The sequence below is a fragment of the Mus caroli genome, unplaced genomic scaffold (genome assembly GCF_978045245.1).
Source record: "Mus caroli unplaced genomic scaffold, Mus_caroli_1 scaffold_3, whole genome shotgun sequence".
In the NCBI taxonomy this organism is placed as follows: Eukaryota; Metazoa; Chordata; class Mammalia; order Rodentia; family Muridae; genus Mus; species Mus caroli.
In genome coordinates this window covers 99,936,011-99,956,696 of record NW_028227258.1, presented here as the reverse complement: position 1 = coordinate 99,956,696, position 20,686 = coordinate 99,936,011, and the positions used below count along the sequence as shown (strand labels likewise).

Here is a 20,686-nt window from a genome sequence, read left to right as displayed (position 1 = left end):
AGAGCCGTCAATCCTTTTTTTGATTTCTGATTTCTCCTTTATGACTTGGATGTAATTTGATATTCTGGAACTAGCCAGAACTAAAGACTAAAACAAAAATTTGAACTGGTGCCACTGTGTTTTTTTTTTCTTTCTTTTTTTTTTTTTTTGCATTGAACTATGCTAATTCTACATCTTGCATGGTTTCCTTTAATTCATTTTTAAAAAGCATGCTTTATGTAGAAAGCAAGCAGGTAAATTCAGTGAGATAAACTCTGCTTTGTCTTTTCTTCTAGGTGAAAAGAAATGGGCTATCTCAGACAGTGAGCCAGGAGGAAAGGAAGAGACAAGAGGTATGTCAGTGGTGTAGGACTGTAGGACTGCAAACACACACACACATACACACACACATACATATATTTTGGTCTTCTCCTACTATATGTCCAAGGTTTGAAAATACACTGTTCTCCTTCCATGAACATAGCAAGTTTTATCTTTGAATGAAGCTTCACATGTCTTAGCCCCCCTTGAACAGAAAAAAATTATAAATGTCTCTACAGCATTTACATTGAAAGGACAAAGGGCATCGAAGAAATATGTTGAAATACAGACATTAGATCCTGGGGCTGAAAAAGCCAAAATAAGAATCCAGTGCTTGTTTTAGTCCCTACACAACACACCCTGATCACGCTGTCAACACTGCTTGGAGAAAACTTGGAAAAGGATACGGGTTTATGGAATAACTTTGCAAACTTTCTGTAAATTAAGAAGTATTCCCCAAATGAAGTTCACTTAAAAAAATAATAATAAAAGGCAGGGCAATAGGACTTTATAACTTGGAATTTAAATCAGTACAGCTTAATATTTTTGCTTTCCTTGCTTTGTTTGTTTTTGAGACAGAGTCTTACTGTGGAGCTCTGTCTTTCCTAAAACTTGCTATGTAGACCAGGCTAGCGTCAAACTCACAGACATCCATCCTCTGTTTCTGCCTCCGCAGTGCTAAGATCACACAAATGCACTGTCACTGCCTGGCTTTGCTCGTTCTTCTAATACTCTGAACATGTTACGTTACCTCACGATATGCATCATAGTATGTGTCCATGCACATGCTTTGACATACGAGTAAATTAATTTGGCACAGACACACCAATATCCTTGTCTTACTCAAGTGGCATGGAGCAAAGGAGCAATATGGGTACATAATAATAACATTCTTAAGTTGAAAAAGGTTGAAGAATATAGCATAGCATTTGAGGGGACCCAGAGGTGAAATTAACAGATGCAGAACATCTCATTTTTTTCCCCACAGTTTTCAAAGATAATAAAACATGATAGAAATCTTGGGTTTTCCTTAACTCAATTTCTATATTCCCCAGAGAGAAGTTGAATTGCATGTTGCTGTGTGTTCTTCAATCTCCGTCTTAAAATCATGAGTTCCATATGCATACATATACACTAAACGTTGGACCACTTATTTTTCACACTCAGTATATTTGGGGGTTTGTCTGTGAAGGTCAATTTTGTTTTGTTTTGTCTTGTTTTTGTTTTTTCTTTGACACAGATTTTCTCTGTGTAGCTCTGGCTGTCCTAGAATTCACTTTGTAGATTAGGTGGCCCTGAACTAACAGAAATCCATTGCCTTTGCTTCCCAAGTGCTGAGATTAAGGGCATGCCCAACCACCACCTTGCCTATGGAGGTCATTTTTTAAGTCTCTGTATGGCGTCCCATCTCTTCGGATTACTTAGATTCACTAAGCAATTGCAGAGAGTAGGACTTTTTTTTTTTTTAATATTGTAGAATAAATGATACTTCTCTTTCCTTATACATTCAAGAATTTCTCCAAAGTTTGAAGTCTAATGAAAAAAAAATCCAACTTTTAAATCTTATGCGTTTGAATTTTGTCTGTTTCTATTGAATTCTAAGTGTCTGAGGGGATGCTTCAGTCTCACACTCGTACCTCCTGTCTCTTCTTCAGGCTAACCCTTGCTTGCTCTGCCGTAGTCAGTGCCTCTTCAGTTACACAGTCAACAGTTATCACCATAAACTTTCCCACAGAGGAGTGAGCACTTGCCTTTGCGTGTGATCTCTGCTGTGGCGTTCAATACATCTTTTGTCTGTCTTTGTATTTTGGGTGTGAGTGTTGAAAATATTTGAAGTCATTCCAAAGCCCCAAATACATTAAGCATCTATTACCATTAGTTTTGTTCAGGAATGGAGAATTTTCTTTAGTTTCTTTTTCTTTTCTTTTTCCATGTATTTATTTACTTATTTATTTATTTACTTTTTATTTCTTAGGGACAGTTTTGTTGATTGTATAGACTTATACAAGGTACAAGCTAACTCTTAGTGCTCCTACTCTTTAAAATGAAAATTTTTAAATGGTTTTTAAAAAATAATTTTTAGCCGGGCGTGGTGGCACATGCCTTTAATCCCAGCACTCGGGAGGCAGAGGCAGGCGGATTTCTGAGTTCGAGGCCAGCCTGGTCTACAAAGTGAGTGCCAGGACAGCCAGGGCTACACAGAGAAACCCTGTCTTGAAAAACCAAAAAAAAAAAAAATAATAATAATAATAATTTTCTAAAAAAAGAAAAAAATTTTAAAAATACAAATTTTAAAATAAAACTTTTAAGTAGTTATGTCCATTATTTCCTTAGCTGAGGCTAGACCAGCATTTTAAGGTCAAGGCCTCCAAAACCTTACAGATATTAAAAAGGACAGCAAATGTTGACATTAGCTCTGCTAACTTGATGTAGGAGATACATTCCGGTGTCCAGCAGCTGGGAATCCACCTGCCTGTGTCTGTCCTCCTCCCACCTAGCTGCTTTCCTCTGTGCTCTTGGGGCAGGGGCTTGAAGGAAACAAGACCTAGAGGTCGAGGTACCCGGGCTTGGAAGAATGTTTACACATAACACTCCACCCCACACACGGAGAAATTCCTCAAGCATTCCCCTTAGTAAAGAATCTAAAGTCTGACTTTGTTGAAGAGGTAGATGAATTCTTTACACAGGGTGTTGGTGTCTCTCGATGTAGCCTGGCATTTCATTATCCATAGTTATCAGAAACCTGTGTCTGTCACCAAGAGTCTCTGCCGAGGGTGCCTTGCTCCCCCTCGAGACACTGGGGAGTGTAGAAGGGTGGTTTGTTGAACAGCTGGAATTGCTTTCAGTTGTATGAGTTCTATAAAGGAATTCCTGTGGCTGCTGAGAACCTTCTCGGGGTAGGTGCGGGCATGCCACACAGTATTTGCTGCGGTCGACTGCAAATTAGTCCTATTAAGACACACAGAGAGATGGAGCAGGAGAGGGGAGCGAGGGGGCAGTTGTGAGTAGATGCTCATAAATTCTCATTCTCCCTGAAGCAGTGCATTTTAAAGGCAGGGCTGGAGGAGATGACCCCCAAAGGTTAATTAGTGTCACAGTGAGATTTTATGGCATGCCCTATTTCCTTCCATAGATTGTACCCTGTGGCAAAGGCATGACCTCAGGACCTGGTAGAAAGTCATCCTGACTCTTTCACTTCTCCTTATGTGCAGGCAGTTACAGTCCTCAGTTTGGGTACACATGCCTTCCCTGAAGACGGTAGTTTGGTCATGACGTTCCCAGGCCATTCCTGTAGACAACAGTGGAGCCTGTGTTTAGTTCTTCAGTTGAAATGATTATTGACATAATTTATTTGTTCTTTCCCAGGCCATCTTTGAAGTCATATCATCAGAGCATTCTTACTTACTCAGCTTGGAGATCTTGATACGGATGTTTAAAGACTCTAAGGAACTGACTGATACAATGACTAAGACCGAGAGGCATCACCTTTTCTCCAACATTACCGATGTCTGGGAGGCCAGCAAAAAGTAAGTGGTCCTCAGTGTTTCTGGGGCCAGTCTTGGGGCAGCATGTACCGGGCCACACCTGTGTCCTCTGCCAGTGGGGTCCGGAAGTCTCTGGACCACCAGCTGGCTGATGTCCTTATATCTTGAAGTCAATTTTAAGATGTGTCTCGAGTGGCCCATTTAGATAGTCAGCATCTGCCCTTGCTACTTGTCTCAGCAGGGAGCTACCTCAGGTCTGTTTCTCTGCATCTGTTTCTCCCTTCTCTTCTGTTTACAGGAGCAAGCAGAAGTCTGTTCTGGGCTAGACTGTGACACTTGTCTATTTTTGTAAAAAAAAAGAGAGGCTTGTTCTTTGGATGCAGTCTTTGGGTAGACTCTAACAGAGTTTTTCATTGCTTTGCTTTTGCGTCTTCCCACAAGACCTTGATATCTTTTGTGATACTTTTGCATACATTCAAAAGCAGATTTGCTTCTTTTCACATAAATATTTTCAGGTATACACAGATGAAATCTTACTGATAGTAGTGTTTAGTAAGGAAAACCATTTCCTTTTTTTCTTTATAGTTTTATTCTATGTGGTTTTTATGTGTGTATAGGTGTGTGTGTGTAATAGGTTCATTTATTCGAAAACAAAGACGCCACAAAAACTTATATGGTAAGGATTCCCTTTATGTACTGCTTGCTGGCCACCTGAAAAGCACCTAGAGCAAACATTCCTTCCTTCTTATGTACGTATCCTACAAAATAGATGATGATTTATATAAGAAAACAAACCTTTTCTCATCTTTGGTTTCAATGGTAATATTGTAGAAAACGATTCTTCTCTATCCCCCCTTTAAGCTAAGTTTTACAAGCCATTACATGTCTATACTTAAAAGTCTCTCCCTTTTTAAAAAAAAATACGTTTTCATTGCAAAATATTTATCAAGGTTACCAGATCATGAGTTCTGCAGCCGTTCTCAGAGTGCAGAACATAGTGGGTGCTGATCCCTCTCAGATCTGTCAGTTCAGTAAGGACTGCGGAGTGCTGTTTCTCTAATCCAGTGTGCCTTGTTCATGCAGTAAGGCATAGTTCTCTCTAAGGGAAATGCACATGTGCCTGTCAGTGTACCCAGTGATGGCCTTGCTTTGTTGTTGATGTCCAAGTTTTTCTAGTTTTAGTCTTAGTAATCTCTGGCCTTCTTGCTATGGAGTATTTCAAGATCAGTTTTATAATTCTTGCTCTAGATCTAGAGTTAGCTGAAGAGCCTTAGTATCATTTGATATTTTGAAAGAATTCAGGAGGTGCTCATTGCTGGATTTTTTTTTTTTTTTTTTTTTGACCTTCAGTAGATAACCAAACACCAAAAAGTCCAAATTCACATCACACCTATAGAATAAGATATGTGTGTGTGTGTGTGTGGTCTATACATATTCTAAGCCCGTCAAAATACATGCACTAATTGTGCAATCTTAATATGTGAGTTTAAGCTCTGTAAAGCTTACATAGTTTTACCAAACCAAGAAGCCCATCTTCTCCCACTGTCTCAACCACCCTGCTCCCTCCTTGTATACTCAAATTTTTAAAAATTGCTGAGTTTTATTCCATTTATTTTGGGGTAGGGATGCGGTGTGGGTCAGAGGATAACCTACAGGAATAAGTTTTCTTTCACCATGTGAGTTCTGGGAATTGAACTCATGTTGTCAAAGTTTGTGGCAAGTGCCCTTAGCTGTTGAGCCGTCTTATTACCCTCCTCTCAAAAGTTACTGTTTATCTTTGTCTTTTGTATACACACATATATTGTATTGCTTCCCTTAGATACTACAGGAATATATATTCCTTACACTTTTCTCCACCTTTCTTTTTTTCACATAATGAGATGGTTTAGAGATTGTTCCCTAGTCATTTATGAAGACAGTCATTCTTATTTCTGGCTGCACCACTCTCCATTGAGAGGCTGAGTCGCGGTTCTTTGATGCAGTCCTCTACTTATGGACATAGAGTTTGGTTCATTCTCCCTATTCTAGAGTTGTGCTTTGTGTATGTTACTTGTGTCTTAGTTATTTTATCTTTGGAAAATATTTGTAGAGGAATTGCAGTATCAAAGGGTAAACATTTAGAAACTTTTGTAATGTATTGCAAAATTCCCCACAAAATATTTGAAGCACCTTGTATTCTCATTAAGAATAGACAAGCCCTGGCATCTCTACAACTTTTCCAGAGGTCTGTCTTATAAGCAAGATGGTTTATCTCAATATAGTTTCAGTATTTCTTCAATTTTTTTTCTTTCTTTTTTTTTTTTAAATTAAAGCATTCTAGAATATATTATAGTTCAACTGATATTAAATTAATGGTGGTTTATTTAGCACAGTAAGTAGACTATTCTAAATAATTAACATAGAACATTGAAGCCTTAGGGTACTAACCATGGCATTAGCTTATACTCTTGTGTTGCTTAACAACCAGGATAAGATCTCAGAAATCCATCACTGGGAGGGAGTTTTGTCACTATGAAAATGCCTAAGACTGAGTGCACTTGCACAAACCTAGACTGTTAGCCTGCTACACACCTAAGTGAAATGTACATGTACAAGATGCTAACTGTTTCTCTTAGAGCCACAGTGAACAAAACAGGATGAAAGAGGCATAAGAGAAAATAAGACACAGGAAATGTATGGTACAAGAAGCTCCTACCAGTATAACAAGGAATAAATATGGCTGCATGAACTTTTCTTCTTTAAGTGTGCATATTATTAGGTAAGGATAAGAGGATAACCAGGAAACTCATGGACAGTGGTTCATGGTGTTATCACTGTCAAAGGTTTGCACTTCTGTGCTTCTGTACAGCTGGCAGCAATGTACGTTTGTTTACACCAGCGTCACCACACACACAAGCACAGCATGGTTCTATGACCACGTGGCCACTATGAAGTGGTTAGGCACTAGGGAAGTTTTAGTGGTCCACTGCTGACCAAAAGGTCACACAGTACTCAACAACACAGTCTTGTGGTTAACTTGAAACATGCAGCACGTCAACCAATCAAAAACATTTGGGAGTCAAAGTTTCCTGAAAGACTGCTAAATTCAGTAATGTAGGTTTAATTGAGTTATAGGTCTATATCAGGAATAATTATGCAATCAATTAAATACTTTAGAAGATGTTTTAAAATATTAAAATTTCATAATATATTAATAATATAAAGGAGATCCAAAGAGGAGTATTTTAGATTGTACTACAGTTTAATTAATTGAAAGATATAATTTTAATACAAATATAAGGGATGGGGTAGGGATATAGCTCAGTTGGTATGGTGCTGTCTAGCATGCGTGAGAGCTTGGGTCCATCTGCAGTAACTCATAAACTGGGTAAGGTGGCTACTCCTGAAACCCCAGCTCTTACCAGGTGGAAATAAGAGTTAAGCTTACCACTGATTACATAGTGAACTGGAGGCTACCTTGGTCTACATGAGACCTATCTTGAAAAACAATACAAAGCAAAAACAACAACAAAAAAACCATAAAGAGTATTTACCTTTGATAGAATTATTGTTTACATTTTGTAGTTTACCTTGTACAACTTGTCCCATGTTTATTGTAGTCAGACAAAGGAGGACATAACAGAAGAAACAAAGCGAGTGACATGAAATGTATACCAACAACACGATAGAGACACTGAGCAGTTCCTGGGTGACAAACCTGTATTGAGTTAATCCTTTAAAAGGCTTTCCTTTCTACAATAGCATATAGTAGCTATTCTGAACATTAATATCCGAATATTAGTTAAAAAACAAAGCTCTGGGGTCTGCAGAGATGGCTCAGCAAGATAAGAACATTTGTTGTTCTTGCAGAGGATCCAGATTCAATTCCCAGAATCCACACGGTGGTTCATAACCACACATAAAGTCAGTTCCTGAAGACCCAGCACCCTCTACTGACTTCTGTGTGCACAGTCAGGAAAAACACTCCTATATGCAAAATAAATAAATCTAAAATAAAGCATAAACAAACAATAAACAAAGAAAAGACTCCTAACTCTGGAATTTCTTAGCTTTAAGGACCTTTATCCTAACTCTGGAATTTCTTAGCTTTATGGACCTTTCTTGATGACGCTTGTGCTTGTTTCCATACAACACAGTGCTCTGACTCGAATAGCTGCTCGAGTTGTGCGATCTATATTTTACCTGAGTCCCTTCTGTCTGGTAACTCTGTATTATTATTGCAATAACTTCAACCACAAACATTTATGTCATTAAACTGAAATGTTATTTCATAGGTAGACTTCATTTTTATAATAATAATAATAATTATTATTATTTTCTTTCTTATTTTTATACTCCAGATTTTATTTCACTCCTGGTCCACCCTCTGATTGTTCCACATCCCTTATCTCCTCCCCGCCCCCCCCCCCCCCCGTCTCCACGTGGATGCGTGGATGTTCCCTCCCCCAGACCCCCCAAACTCCATGGGGTCTTCAGTCTCTTCAGGGTTAGGTGTATCATCCAGACCCAGCAGTCCTCTACTGTATGTGTGTTGGGGACATCATATCAGCAGGTGTATGCTGCCTGTTTGGTGGTCCAGTGTTTGAGAGATCTCAGGGTCCAGGTTAGTTGAGACTGCTGGTCCTCCTACAGGGTCACCCTTCTCCTCAGCTTCTTTCAGCCTTCCCTAATTCAACAACAGGGGTCAGATGCTTCTGTCCATTGGTTGGGTGTAAATATCTTCATCTGACTCTTTCAGCTGCTTGTTGCGTCTTTTGAAGGGCAGTAATGATAGGTCCCTTTTTGTGAGTGTTCCATAGCCTCAGTAATAGTGTCAGGCCTTGGGACCTCCTCCCCTTGAGCTGGATCCCACTTTGGGCCTGTCACTGGCCCTTCTTTTCCTCAGGCTTTTCTACATTTCCATCCCAGCAGTTCTTTCAGACAGAAACAATTATGGGTTAGAATTTTGACTGTGGGATAGCAACCCCATCCGTTATTTGATGCCCTGTCTTTCTGCTGGAGGTTGGTTCTACAAGTTCCCTCTCCCCTCTGTAGGGCATTTCATCTAGGGTCCCTGCCTTTGAGTCCTGAGAGTCTCTCACCTCACAGGTCTGTGGTACATTCTGCAGCCCGCACTGCCCCCCTCCCCAAATCTCCTACCTCCTGAGGTTGCCTATTTCCATTTCTTCTGTTGGCTCTCAAGGCTTTTTTCCTTTTCCTTCACCCAGTACCAGATCATGTTCCCTCTCCCCCACCCCACCCCTAACCATCCCCTTTCCCTCTCAGGTCCTCCCCCCACCCCACCCCCCACCTTGTGGTTGCTTTCTTCTTCCTCCCAAGTGGGACTGAGGCGTCCTCACTTGGGCCCTTCAGCTTGTTGACCCTTTTGAACTCTGTGGACTGTATCTTGGGTATTCTGTACTTTTATGTTTTGGCTAATACCCACTTATTTGTGAAAACATGTCCTTTTGTGTCTGAATTTACCTCACTTAGGATGATATTTTCCAGTTCCATCCATTTGCCAGCAAAACTCAGGATGTCCTCATTTTTAATAGCTGTGTAGTATTCCATTGTGTAAGTGAACCACATTTTTTGTATCTGTTCTTTTGTCGTGGGACATGTGGGTGGTTTCGAGCTTCTGGCTATCACAAATATGGCTATGAATATAGTGGAACATGTGCCTCTGTGTCATGGTGGATCATCTTTTGGGTATATTCCCGAGTCCTTTTCTCCCATCTACTACCAGATCATGTTCCCCTCCCCCACCTCATTCCCTTTCTATTCCAGGTTCCTTCCTCCCTCCCCTTTGTGGTAGACTTTTAAAAGACTGAAGTTCTTAGGAGACTTGCAGAGCTTTTGTAATGTAGCTAGCATCTACTTGATGGACTCCAGGAGTGACTTACGAATGAAGATGTTAAACATGGCACCCATGCAAGCATCTCAGTGTAAGAAAATGTAAAACTTCGATCAGTGAGCATTACTGAGAGTGGTCCATGCTGATGAAGCAAAGCCATGCCTGTCTGCAGGACTGTTCTTTTATGTGATAGAAAGCGATAGCTACAGGTGATACCATAGTGTAGATCGAGGTCAGAACAAAGCTGACATCCAGATCGAGAGGGTGACATCTGGTGCCCTTTGCGGCACCTCAGGCTCCTCTATTTTCTAATTAAATGCCAGAGGCCCTTCCGTGTGAGATAGCATTTGTACACAGGCGGCAAGGACAATGACCATTCTGATTTTGAGTGTAAACATAGGCTGATGTCAGTGGTGTGTCCCTGTTAGATTCTCTTCTAAGGGACAAATGGCTCATTTCAGTTACCCTCACAGGGCCTTCTGTTTTGGCAGGTTCTGGGTTACACCACGTTTTAGCTGGTGTCTGCCTTATGGATGTTGGTATTATGAGGCTGGTGGTGGCTAGTAGAACAACCTCAGGATATTGCTGGGACATCCCAAAGCCTAACACATCTCTGGAAATAGGAATGTTTGGGTCACACTAGGGGTCATGGGCTTATGGTATTTGCCATGTTCTTCCATTTGAAAACAAGTATCTTTGCTTCATAAATAGATAATACATATGACATGTACTTTGCCTGTTTATGGAGTTTGAATTTGAACAAAATGCCATTTGGGGTACTATTAAGCAATTCGTAAGGCATATGTACTTACAAGAGTATTTAATGTCCCTTGATATCTCAATTTTAATATGACCTGATTAAAATAAAATGGAGTGTCCATTTAGAATAATGTGCATGTGATAGTGCTGTGTTAACAGGAGAGGTCTGTGTTATGACCTTACATCATATATCCAATTCTAATTATTGATGAATTTAAAGTGCTTCCCTACTAAAGGATGATCAGCCACCCTGTGTGGTCAGAAGCTATGGATATGGTTTAAGCAAGGGCTGGCAGTGTTAGAAACTTTTCTGCAAAATGAAGATTAGATGATTCCTTAACGTTTTATATGTAATGTAGTTTTTACCTCCAGTTCTGTGCTTTTGTCTCCGTAGTATATCATGCTAGCAATATTGTCGCTGTTATTTGCACCCAATGAAATAGATAGTAGTTCTCTAAAAAGCTCCATGAAGCAAAACTTCGGCTGTCTCCTGCAGAGTCCAGTCAGAGCGGCCTTGGGTGCGCTTTTGTATCCTGAGGACGTGAGTTTGTTCCTGGTAGGTAATGAGCAGCCAATCCAAACTCTTCCAGTTCCCGCTTGGTTTAGGGAGTAAACTGGGATAATTATAGACAATACTTACCTTGCTTGAGTGTTTATTTTAATCAGGTCATATTAAAATTGAGATATCAAGGGACATTAAATACTCTTGTAAGTACATATGCCTTACGAATTGCTTAATAGTACCCCAAATGGCATTTTGTTCAAATACTGGCAAAGCCTATGTGCAATGTGAAATATGTTTTCTATTTGATTTTAAAATTCTAAACTTTAGCGCATTAACCAAATAACAATAAACCTCCTGAAGTCTTTAATGGCATTAATATTAACATTTTACCCTGATTTATACAGCTAACTTCTGAAAGAAAAGCATATTAAATGTAACTAGGGCAGAGAATACAGAACTCGTTAGGTCCAGAGACCTGTTTAGTTTTTGCCCTGGAGTGATGACTCTTCTGGTGTTTTCTGTTAGCAAATGTTCTTTACTCAACATGTAATAATTTACCCCAGACTCTTTGGAAAGAAAGTGCATTGCCTTACTTGCTTTTATTAAGCAGAGAAACTCCCCACCCCCTTTCCTTTTTTCCTTTTTTCCAAAACCAATTGTCTTTTTTGGTTGACACTTCTTAGACAGAAATATAGAAGCCACTCGTGACATTTATTGGCCTTTTCTCCACCTGGAGATGGAAGTCCAATGTGTTCATCTCAAAGTCTCTGCAAGTCTCTTACACAAATGTATGGGAGTGACAAGCAGAAGAAATAAGCAGTGATCTCCAGCTGAAAAATAAGGGCTACCAATGTCTGCAGAAGTACAGTTGATGAGCTGGGGGCTTGGAGAAATGGCCGGAAGATGCTACGTGTTAGATATGGGTATCTGGAAATACATATTCATTCTAAAATCCTGGAGATGCTGTGGGCCATCAGACTGTAAGCTCGTGGGGATGGGTGGGCACCAGCAGTTGTGTTTTGGAACCTAGAACTGGATGCTCAGTAACTATTTTAGGCAACTCAAAGACTTTACGTTGAAACTGGCAGTAAAGGAAGCCAAGAACTAGCCAGACCTAAAGCCAGAATTGTATTTGGAGGCCCAGTTAATAGGCTTTTCTCTGAAAAGGACAGCAGTTGCTGAGGTGAAGGTATGAGTTACTCATGAAGACTTCATGAGAGATCAAGAAGCAGTTGGACTCTGGACTCGATCTTTGATCTACATGTCTAGACTCCCAAACAAGGAACAAAACAGGTGCACACTGGGATGGTGACATGGGCTGGGTGTGGACCTAGGATCTGTGGCAATGAACACTTAGAACATTTTACTCTCCCTCTTCTTCTAGGACTCTTCTAGCTAGTTACTTGTACCCTTTTCCCTTTCTCATCAAATAGTTATTATCATGGTATAGGTTTGATAGCATTTTACAAACCTCAACAGTAGTATATCGTCAAATACACCATTGCTATTGTCAGCATGTACAGGAAGCAGCATATTGAAAATTATAGACCCTTCATGTAATCCTCAAAACTACAAACATGCTGTCATTTTAGGAACATGTTAGGTAAGAACTTACTGATTCTAAATCTTAGGGGTTTTTTTGTTTTTTTTTCATCTTCTATGAGAAAACCTGTATACTTTGAATGGTTTTGATAATTAAACACTACATACAAAGCCTTTAGCACAACATGATGTAAACTATCATATAAGAATTCTCTTTCAAGCACTTGGAAATACTTTAAAACATTTATGTGTAAGGGTGGGAGGCATGTGTATGTATGCGTGGGGTCATGCATGCCACAGGCTGTGCATGGGGGTCAGAGGAAAACTTGCAGGAGTCTGTTCTGTCCTTCCACTGTATTTGTTCAAGGCATGGACCTCAGATCTTCAGTCTTGGACACAAGCATCTCTCCTCATGGAGGTATCTGAAATATGTCTGCACTTAGTTTTCCTAGCTTTTGTTTTTAATTCTCCAATTGCCTCTGCCAGCATTAGTTAAGAAACATGCTGAAGAGCAGCCTTAAACGAGAGTCATATGAATGAGAGGACCTCAGTCGAGGAACTGCCTCTATGTCTGTGGGTTATTTTCTTGATTAATAATTGATACGAGAGGGCCCAGCATGCTGTGGTCCTAGGGCAGGGTTGTGTCAGGGCAGACTGAGCAAGCTAGAAAGCTATGTTCCTCCATGGCCTCTGCTTCAGCTCCTGTCCAAAGATTCCTACCCAGACTTCCTTCAGTGATGGACTGTGATCTGGATGTGTAAGCCAAGGAACCCTTTCTTCCCCCAAGTTGGCTTGGTCATTGTTTTTATCACAGCAGCAGTGATGCAAACTAGAACATTAGGTGGGCCACAACACATTATTATACCATTTTAGCAATCCTCTTTATTTTGACACTGGATGAAGTCAAAGTCAAAGCAAATGAAGGCCACAGGGAATATATTAGTTAGGACTCAGTTAGTAACTGAAACCTGAGTGATTTGTTCTCCTTCAGGCTGATGTTTCCCATGTAAGTGGTAAGGCCTTCACATCAGTGTTTGGCAGAGGCCCTGGCATTCTCCTGCTGCCAGCTGAACTGTTCTGATTAACTTTTTTGCAGGCCTTTGGGACCACTACAATCCCCCTGCCCCACCTTTATGCATTGCCTGCACAAGCTCCAAGAGCCCGTGAGTTCTGAGTTGTTGCATAGAGAGTTAAGTTTCGATAAAGATCCCAGTTGGAGCCCAGTACACTGAGCAACTTGGTCAGTGTGATCATCCTTAAAAGAGAGTAGAAATCTATGGAACAAGAAACAATGGCTAGGGCTTGGTTGCATTGCAGTATTTCATCTGCCTTGCATTTGCAGCTGTGGATTTTAAACCATTTCATGGAATTTTTTTTTCTTTTCTTTTTTTTTTGACTCTGCCAGTATGAGTAAAACAAGCAAGACCACCCAGTTTACTCTTGGCAGTGGAAAAGATCTTAATGTAAACTTCACAATCTAGCCAAGTTAAATCAAGCCCTTGGTTTAAGTGCAAGAAGGATGGTTGATAAATGAAGTTACAGAGGCAAGCTGTTGTGAGTATTCTGTTGGCTGCCAACTGTTGTGTATTCATTTTTAGCACCTAAACATGAATCTCCCGTTTCCAATACCTGACATTTTATCTGACTTGATCTTTTTCAGAAACCGTTAAACGCCATCATTTTACATTTCTGAGTAGACATAGTAAGCGAGAGTAATTATGTAAATCTACTTAAAACCCACTGCTTAAATGAGATTAAAATAAATGAGGTTTTTGATTTTTCCGATGTATTTACCTTGGCCAACCTATCAAAGATACACATGTAATGCAGGTAGAAAAAGTTTAGGCTAAAGATGTAAATTTCAACTTAGGGTTCTAGCAAGCACACATACACACAGGCACACACAGTGTATGCACACACATATGCATGCACAGTATCTACACACACCTATGTGCATACAGCGTATACACACACACGGAAAACTTCTGTGATTTACTAGTTTAGTGCACATCCTCTAATAGAGTCAAAATTGTAAATGCTTTTCTTATATGTGAATAGCTTTGACCTCCTCAAACATGGAGGCCTTACACACCAAGGCATCACCTGCTCTGAGCCATGCTGTTTTCACTTCCCTGTTGGGTCCTCATTGCCAGTGGAAGCAAGGAAGATTATCTAGAGTCTTTACTATAGGCTGTCTCTGAATGTGCCCTGCATGTACCCTGCCCCTGCTCCCCTCGTGGCATTGCCACAGTATAATCTACAAATAAGCTAATAGATCATATGCGTGTCTGACAGTTCATAATTCATTGTATTAAAAAGACATCGCAATGGCTTATGTTAAATTCCTTCAACTACCTCCACAGTGAGTTGAGGAAGAAAAGGAACATGTACATTTGGAAAGTGGGGACTTATTTCAGATTTATAATTTTCTAATACTCAGTATGAGAAATATATTTCCAAAATAAACTTTTTGTTAAAAAGTTTGAAAGCCTCCCAAGATTTAAGTGAAAGAATTCTGTAACTCTTAAGTGGTAATGTAAATATTGAGCAGTCTGCCATCAAATTTTACTTCAAGTTTCTTCAAGACCTCAACTTTGTGTAAAAAGCTCTGAAAATACATTTCCTTTAAAAATTAAAAAAAAAATCATATTCTGTATCCTAAAAAGAAAGATGAATAACATCTTAAATGTCAACTCGGTATATTATTACCATTCTCTACAATTTTTTTCAGACTATGGATTAAATCATTGTATGTCTAGAAGAATATTCTGAAGAGCTCATATGTTTAGAGAACAGTGTTAGGAATAAGAGCTCATATGTTTAGGGAACAGTGTTAGGTATAGTTCTTAACAGAGACTTTATCTACACAGTATTTTCTTTGGATTTCAAAAAGGTTTCAGGAAATGACTTGGGCTTTGAAAAAAATATTGTGGAAAAGTTCCATGGAAATGTCAAGATTGGCTCAGATTGACCCTGTCACTTGTGGGGGATTCAAACAAAGGTCTCCTTGTAACTTGCAAACTGCCTTTGTATTGGGAGTTCATTGGAATGTCTTTTCTGCAGAGGAGACCCATCTGGAGAAGGAGAACGGGGCACAATAGCAGGGTTTGTGCTCGCCTGCAGCCTGCAGGAAGGGTCCCACTTCTCCTTTGCATTGGGTGTGCATTCGAGGAGGCACATTTACAGATGCAAGCCTGCACTTGTGTATGTGGATCCATTGACAAGTGTGCTGGACGTCACTTTCCAGGCTGTCTTCAGTTACCTATCTCACAAGCTGAAATTCTGCCCGACCCCATTTTATTAAGAAAAAGCCAAAAACAAACAAACCAAAAAACCAAAAAAAAAAAAGAAAAAAAAAAAAAGAAAACCAAAAACCAAACAAAAAATCCCCAACACACACACCCACAAAACCAACCAAACACCCCCCCTCCCCCAGCAACCCCCTATCCCAGTCGGTAGCCCAGCTTATTAAGTCAATGAATTACTTTCTTAGATTTCTCTGACAGTCAGGTCTTTGAGGAGGAGTAATTTTTATCCTCCGGGTCCCAGGTTTAGCAGTTGTCTTTAGACTCTAGAGCAGCTGATACTTTGGAGCAGGTTTTAAGCAGTACTCTTGTTGAGAAGGGGTTGGTTTGCCTCGACTGTGTTCACGCCGTCCCTGCCTTTGAACCTTCGCTCACCCCTCTATCCTTTTCTACGTTCCTGGGCAACATCTGGTTTACTGGTGTACTACGTGTGTGATGAACATGAAGTTAGCTTGTTGCACATGGCACTTTTGGTACCCTTGGTATCTTACTCATAGAGTCACAGATGGAGAGCTATCTTAGTACTATTTCTGGACCACATGACTTCTAGTCTTGGAAAATATTATTTTAATTTAAAACTCTCCTCTTATAAGCTGCTGATCAAAACATATGCAAAAAAAATCACATTTGTTTTCTTCTCTATTCCTTAGGGGTTTTCAGTAGAGAAACACTTGACTTTGCCTATTTTGTTTCAGCTCTCTACGCTTCAACTAATTCACAACTTTGAAGACTGGCTTTTGTTGGTCATAGCTCTTTTCCTGATAACGGAGTGAGGAATCTCAGTCTCATCCTTGGGCTGGTCATTTCCCCATCTCTTCCTAGCCACTGCTTAATGAGCCTCTCCTCTGTGAAGGGCTGATGCTTATCGGAATAACCCCAGGACCCAAAGCGCTGACTCTCTGGTCTTTATTGAAACAGCGTTATCACCAGTTCCAACTGGAGAATTCTGTATTACTGGCTGTGCCTTTCTCTGTTGTAAATTCTTCCATTGGTATGTGGGTCAGAACAGTGAGCCTCACAGAGATGGGACTGGCAAACTTTACCCATGGTTCTGCTGTGTGTCTTATATGAGGCCCTGAAAGTGGTGGAAGCCTTCAGGATGTCTTGAAAAGTATAGCTATATGTTTCACAATAATACTTTTTAAATTAGGGATTAGTTTGAGAGAGCAAATGGCCATAAAGTACTGGCTGTCAACATTTCTAATACTGCGAATCTTTACAGTTCCTCTTGCTGTGGTGACCCCAACCATACATTTTTCCATTGCTACTTCCCAACTGTAATATTGTTACTGCTGTGAATCATAATGTAAATATCTGATATGAGACCAAGGAGTCCTAATAGGAGATAAGTCTAAAATTATTATTTGAGGGTGAACATTAAAGTTGTAAAAAAAAAAAAGGTGGAAAGAGGGCTTTATAAGCAAATCAGGGGACTTTGCACCCTTTTAGAGGAAAATATAGCACAATATTTTGATAATTTTAGTTAATGGGTTTGTTTTAAAAGGTCTGGCGTGTAGGCAAAGTCTAAAGTCATGAAAGTGCGCACCATCCAGAATTGCTTCTGACCCAGTTCTGGTGCCTGCATTTCCCTTGGTAACTGTGTGCCCCTCCTTGGGGGCTGGCTCAGCATTTATGCATCTGGAGGAAGTTACTCTTGATTTACAACTCCAGGAAACGGTGGTTGGGAGGGTCTGCCTTCCACCCCTCAAAATAATAATTGGATACATGAAAAATTCAAAAGCTATGGAGGACTATGCTGTGAAAATTAGTTCCCTCCTGTAAAGTGGCTTTGGTTATATCTTCCAGAGGAGCACAGATAGCGTTTAAGCACAGATGCTGGGGACTTTTCTTTTGGTCTGTCAAGTAGCCAGAGTTCTAAATGAAAAATAACACCCAGTGTCCTTTCCTCTCTTCCCTACTCTCCAAATATGCTGGCACTTTCTCTATTTTCTTCCCCTTAGGAACTGTGTGTGTGTGTGTGTGTGTGTGTGTGTCTGAGAGAGAGAGAGAGAGAGAGAGAGAGAGAGAGAGAGAGAGAGAGAGAGAGAGAGAGAAAGAGAGAGAGAGAGAGAGCGAGCACCTGCCATGGTGCATGTGTGAATGTCAAAGGACAGGCAACTTTGTGAAGTCAGTTCTCCCTCCAGCTTTACATGGGGTCAGGGGAATTGAACTCAGATCATCAGACCTGCACAGCTAGTGAGTGGCAAGTGCCTCTACCCATTAAACTATTTTATTGGCCCCACTGTAGGAACTTGTAATGAATATACATCGAATATAGGACTCTGTTAAGCAACATATATTTTTCTTTGAAAACATATTTAGGCTATGAGGGTTTTGTTTGTTTGTTTGGTTTGGTTTGGTTTTAGAATACCTTTGAGCCCAGGCCCAGAAATATAATAGTAAACATAATAGAACAAAATGCTCACTCTGTGATTTGTGACTTGGTGAGATAAACATGCATGGAAGAGATGCCATAGAGATAGAAGCTTCTCGAAGTTGGAGCTTCACCTGGTGCAGAGAACCAGGAAGTGACCTTCCTTACCTCATAATGACTGCTCCTGCTGTTGTTAGTCATGAGCTTGACCTCATAAGCTAATGGCCTTCACCTATCAAGAAATACTGTACTCATTACAAGTTGTTAATTGTTTATATTTAAAAATAACTTCATGAAAAGCAGACAACTGGTATGTGAAACTTAATAATGTGTACTTAATAAAACAATAGTTTTATGCTTCAAATAAATCATTTAACAGCAATATGAAGATATTCAAAGAAATATCAAACCTGTGTCATGCTTCAATTTAAAATATGAAACCTACATCCAGTTTGAATGCATAGTGTTTCAAGTATTCCCCTGCTGCTGGAGGGTTTATAGATTTTGAGGGTTTGGTAATGGGCAGTCGATACAACTTAAGGAAAAGCCATCTGGCTCAAGCAAGCTCACTAAAATATCCCTTTACATCATGTCTGCAGAGAATGCTTAGTTTTGTTAAAATTTCTGTAAGTCCAGATTTCACCTTATTTTTAAAATACTCAATTAACTTCTTTGAAATTGGAAATGTAAATAGTGAACAGCTGTATGTGCAGTAGATCTCCAACCTCACAAAAGCCACATTGTTAGTTTAGTTCACAGAATAAACCACCTGGCACACACAAGTTCATTTTGTTTTTACTGTGTTTTGTGATTAACTTTTTCCATGCATGCGTTTCCAGATTTCTGAAGTTGAACAAGACAGCACTCCGCCCATATTAACAACTTCTCATTGCTGTGGCAAAGGACAACTGAAGAGGACAGGTTTATTGTGGCTGGTCTGAGGGTCCAGTCTGAAATGGCCCAGACAGCATGGTAGCATCTATGGCTACAGGAGTATGTGACTGAGACTCCTCACTTCTGGGTGGACCAGGGAGCAGAATGCTGGCTGGCCCTTGGCCCTTGGCTGGCTTTCTCCATTTTTTTTTTTTTTTAATTCAGTAGAAGACCCCAGCTCATGGATTAGTGCTGTCCACATTCAGGGTGGATCTTCTCTCCTAGTTCATTCTCTCTGAAAACACTTTCACTTACAGAGCTCCTCACAAACGAGCTATGATGCTTACAGTCAAAACCAACCATCTGCTGTCGTGTCCTTAACTAGGGTCCTTCCTTTATGTTGGTTACATATTTTTTTGCATCTTTATGTTTCACTTGTGATTTCTGATACTTAAAATAGTCTCAGAGCAGCACCCTGGAGTGCTGTCAAGTGTGTGGTATTCCATAGCAACAAGAATGTGGTACACCTTTGGAGAAAAATGTGTGCATTCGATGAATTTACTTGTTTTAAGTTGCAGTTTTAATGCTTTTGGTGTGAGTTGAATGCCAGCAAGTCAGCATATTCATATAATTATAACTGAGGTTGCAGTTGTATTAGTGTAAGTTTTTATTAAAGAATCAGATATTGTGTATGTCTTTATGCATACATATATAATAAGGTGGTATTAAACAAGAATATATATAAGTATATATAGCAAATAAATATATACATATACATATGTACATATTTACATGCTTATATATGTATGTATGTATATATATATGTATGTATATATATATATATATATATATATATATATACATACACACACACACACACACATTCTTATTTGATGAAAGTACTTTGACCAGAGGCTTCTAGAAGCTTAACTCAGGTTTTCCCTAGCATCTAGTTTGGTCAGCATTCATTCACCCAGTGTTTGTAGCAACTTTGCAGAACATAAACACTGTGGATATTGAGAACCAATAACAATTGCAAAACCAGAAGTGTCCCACTGCTTGCTAGTACTACTTGGCTTTATTTCTTTTTATTGTTTCATTATATCTTAGGGCAGAATAAGAACTACTTAGTTTAGATGTAATGAAAAGGGAAATGATACCCTAATGGTGAAGTAACTCTAGGGCTATTAAAAACTCTAATTAGTTTTTCGTTGCTTGTTTTAAACATTATATAGGCTGACAATTAGAAATGTTGCCTGCGGTGTCTTAACAGCTTAGCGTGGTAGCCAAACATGCTCTGGGGCTGCCCAGTTCCAATCTCTGTTGCACCTCCTGTCCTGTGTGGCTAGCTGTGGACAAGCTGCCTGGCATCCTTGGTGTTCGTGTACGTTAACTAAGGAAGATGAAAGCAGAACTCCGTTTTTCAGGTTTTGTGATAATTACCTAGCCACATGGGAAACAATCAGCTAAACAAGGCCTTTGTTCATACCAGTTTTTACATACATTCTGAAGCCAAAACTAACAATTGAGAAATTGTTATTATAGCATAGCTTATGTATCAGAATGTAGTGTGTTCGGCCAGGTGCTATTGATTTCTTTTTAGACTTGAAGAAAATGTATCAACAAGGTTTCTGTGGACTCTGCCATAGTCCCTTGAAGACTGATTGTGTTTCTGCCTTGGACTTTTGCCAGAATGACATAAATAATTGG

The 20,686-nt window shown here is 39.8% G+C and overlaps 1 protein-coding gene across 1 annotated transcript in view; it reads left to right on the top strand.

Moving 5' to 3' along the window:
- The window catches only part of Arhgef26 (Rho guanine nucleotide exchange factor 26), a 115,791-nt gene that overhangs the window by 31,561 nt on the left and 63,544 nt on the right, over positions 1 to 20,686 (top strand). The window contains exons 4-5 of the mRNA XM_021158038.3: positions 276 to 332; positions 3,667 to 3,827. Coding sequence (XP_021013697.1) covers positions 276 to 332; positions 3,667 to 3,827 — 218 coding nt within the window. The remainder of the gene's footprint in view (positions 1 to 275; positions 333 to 3,666; positions 3,828 to 20,686) is intronic.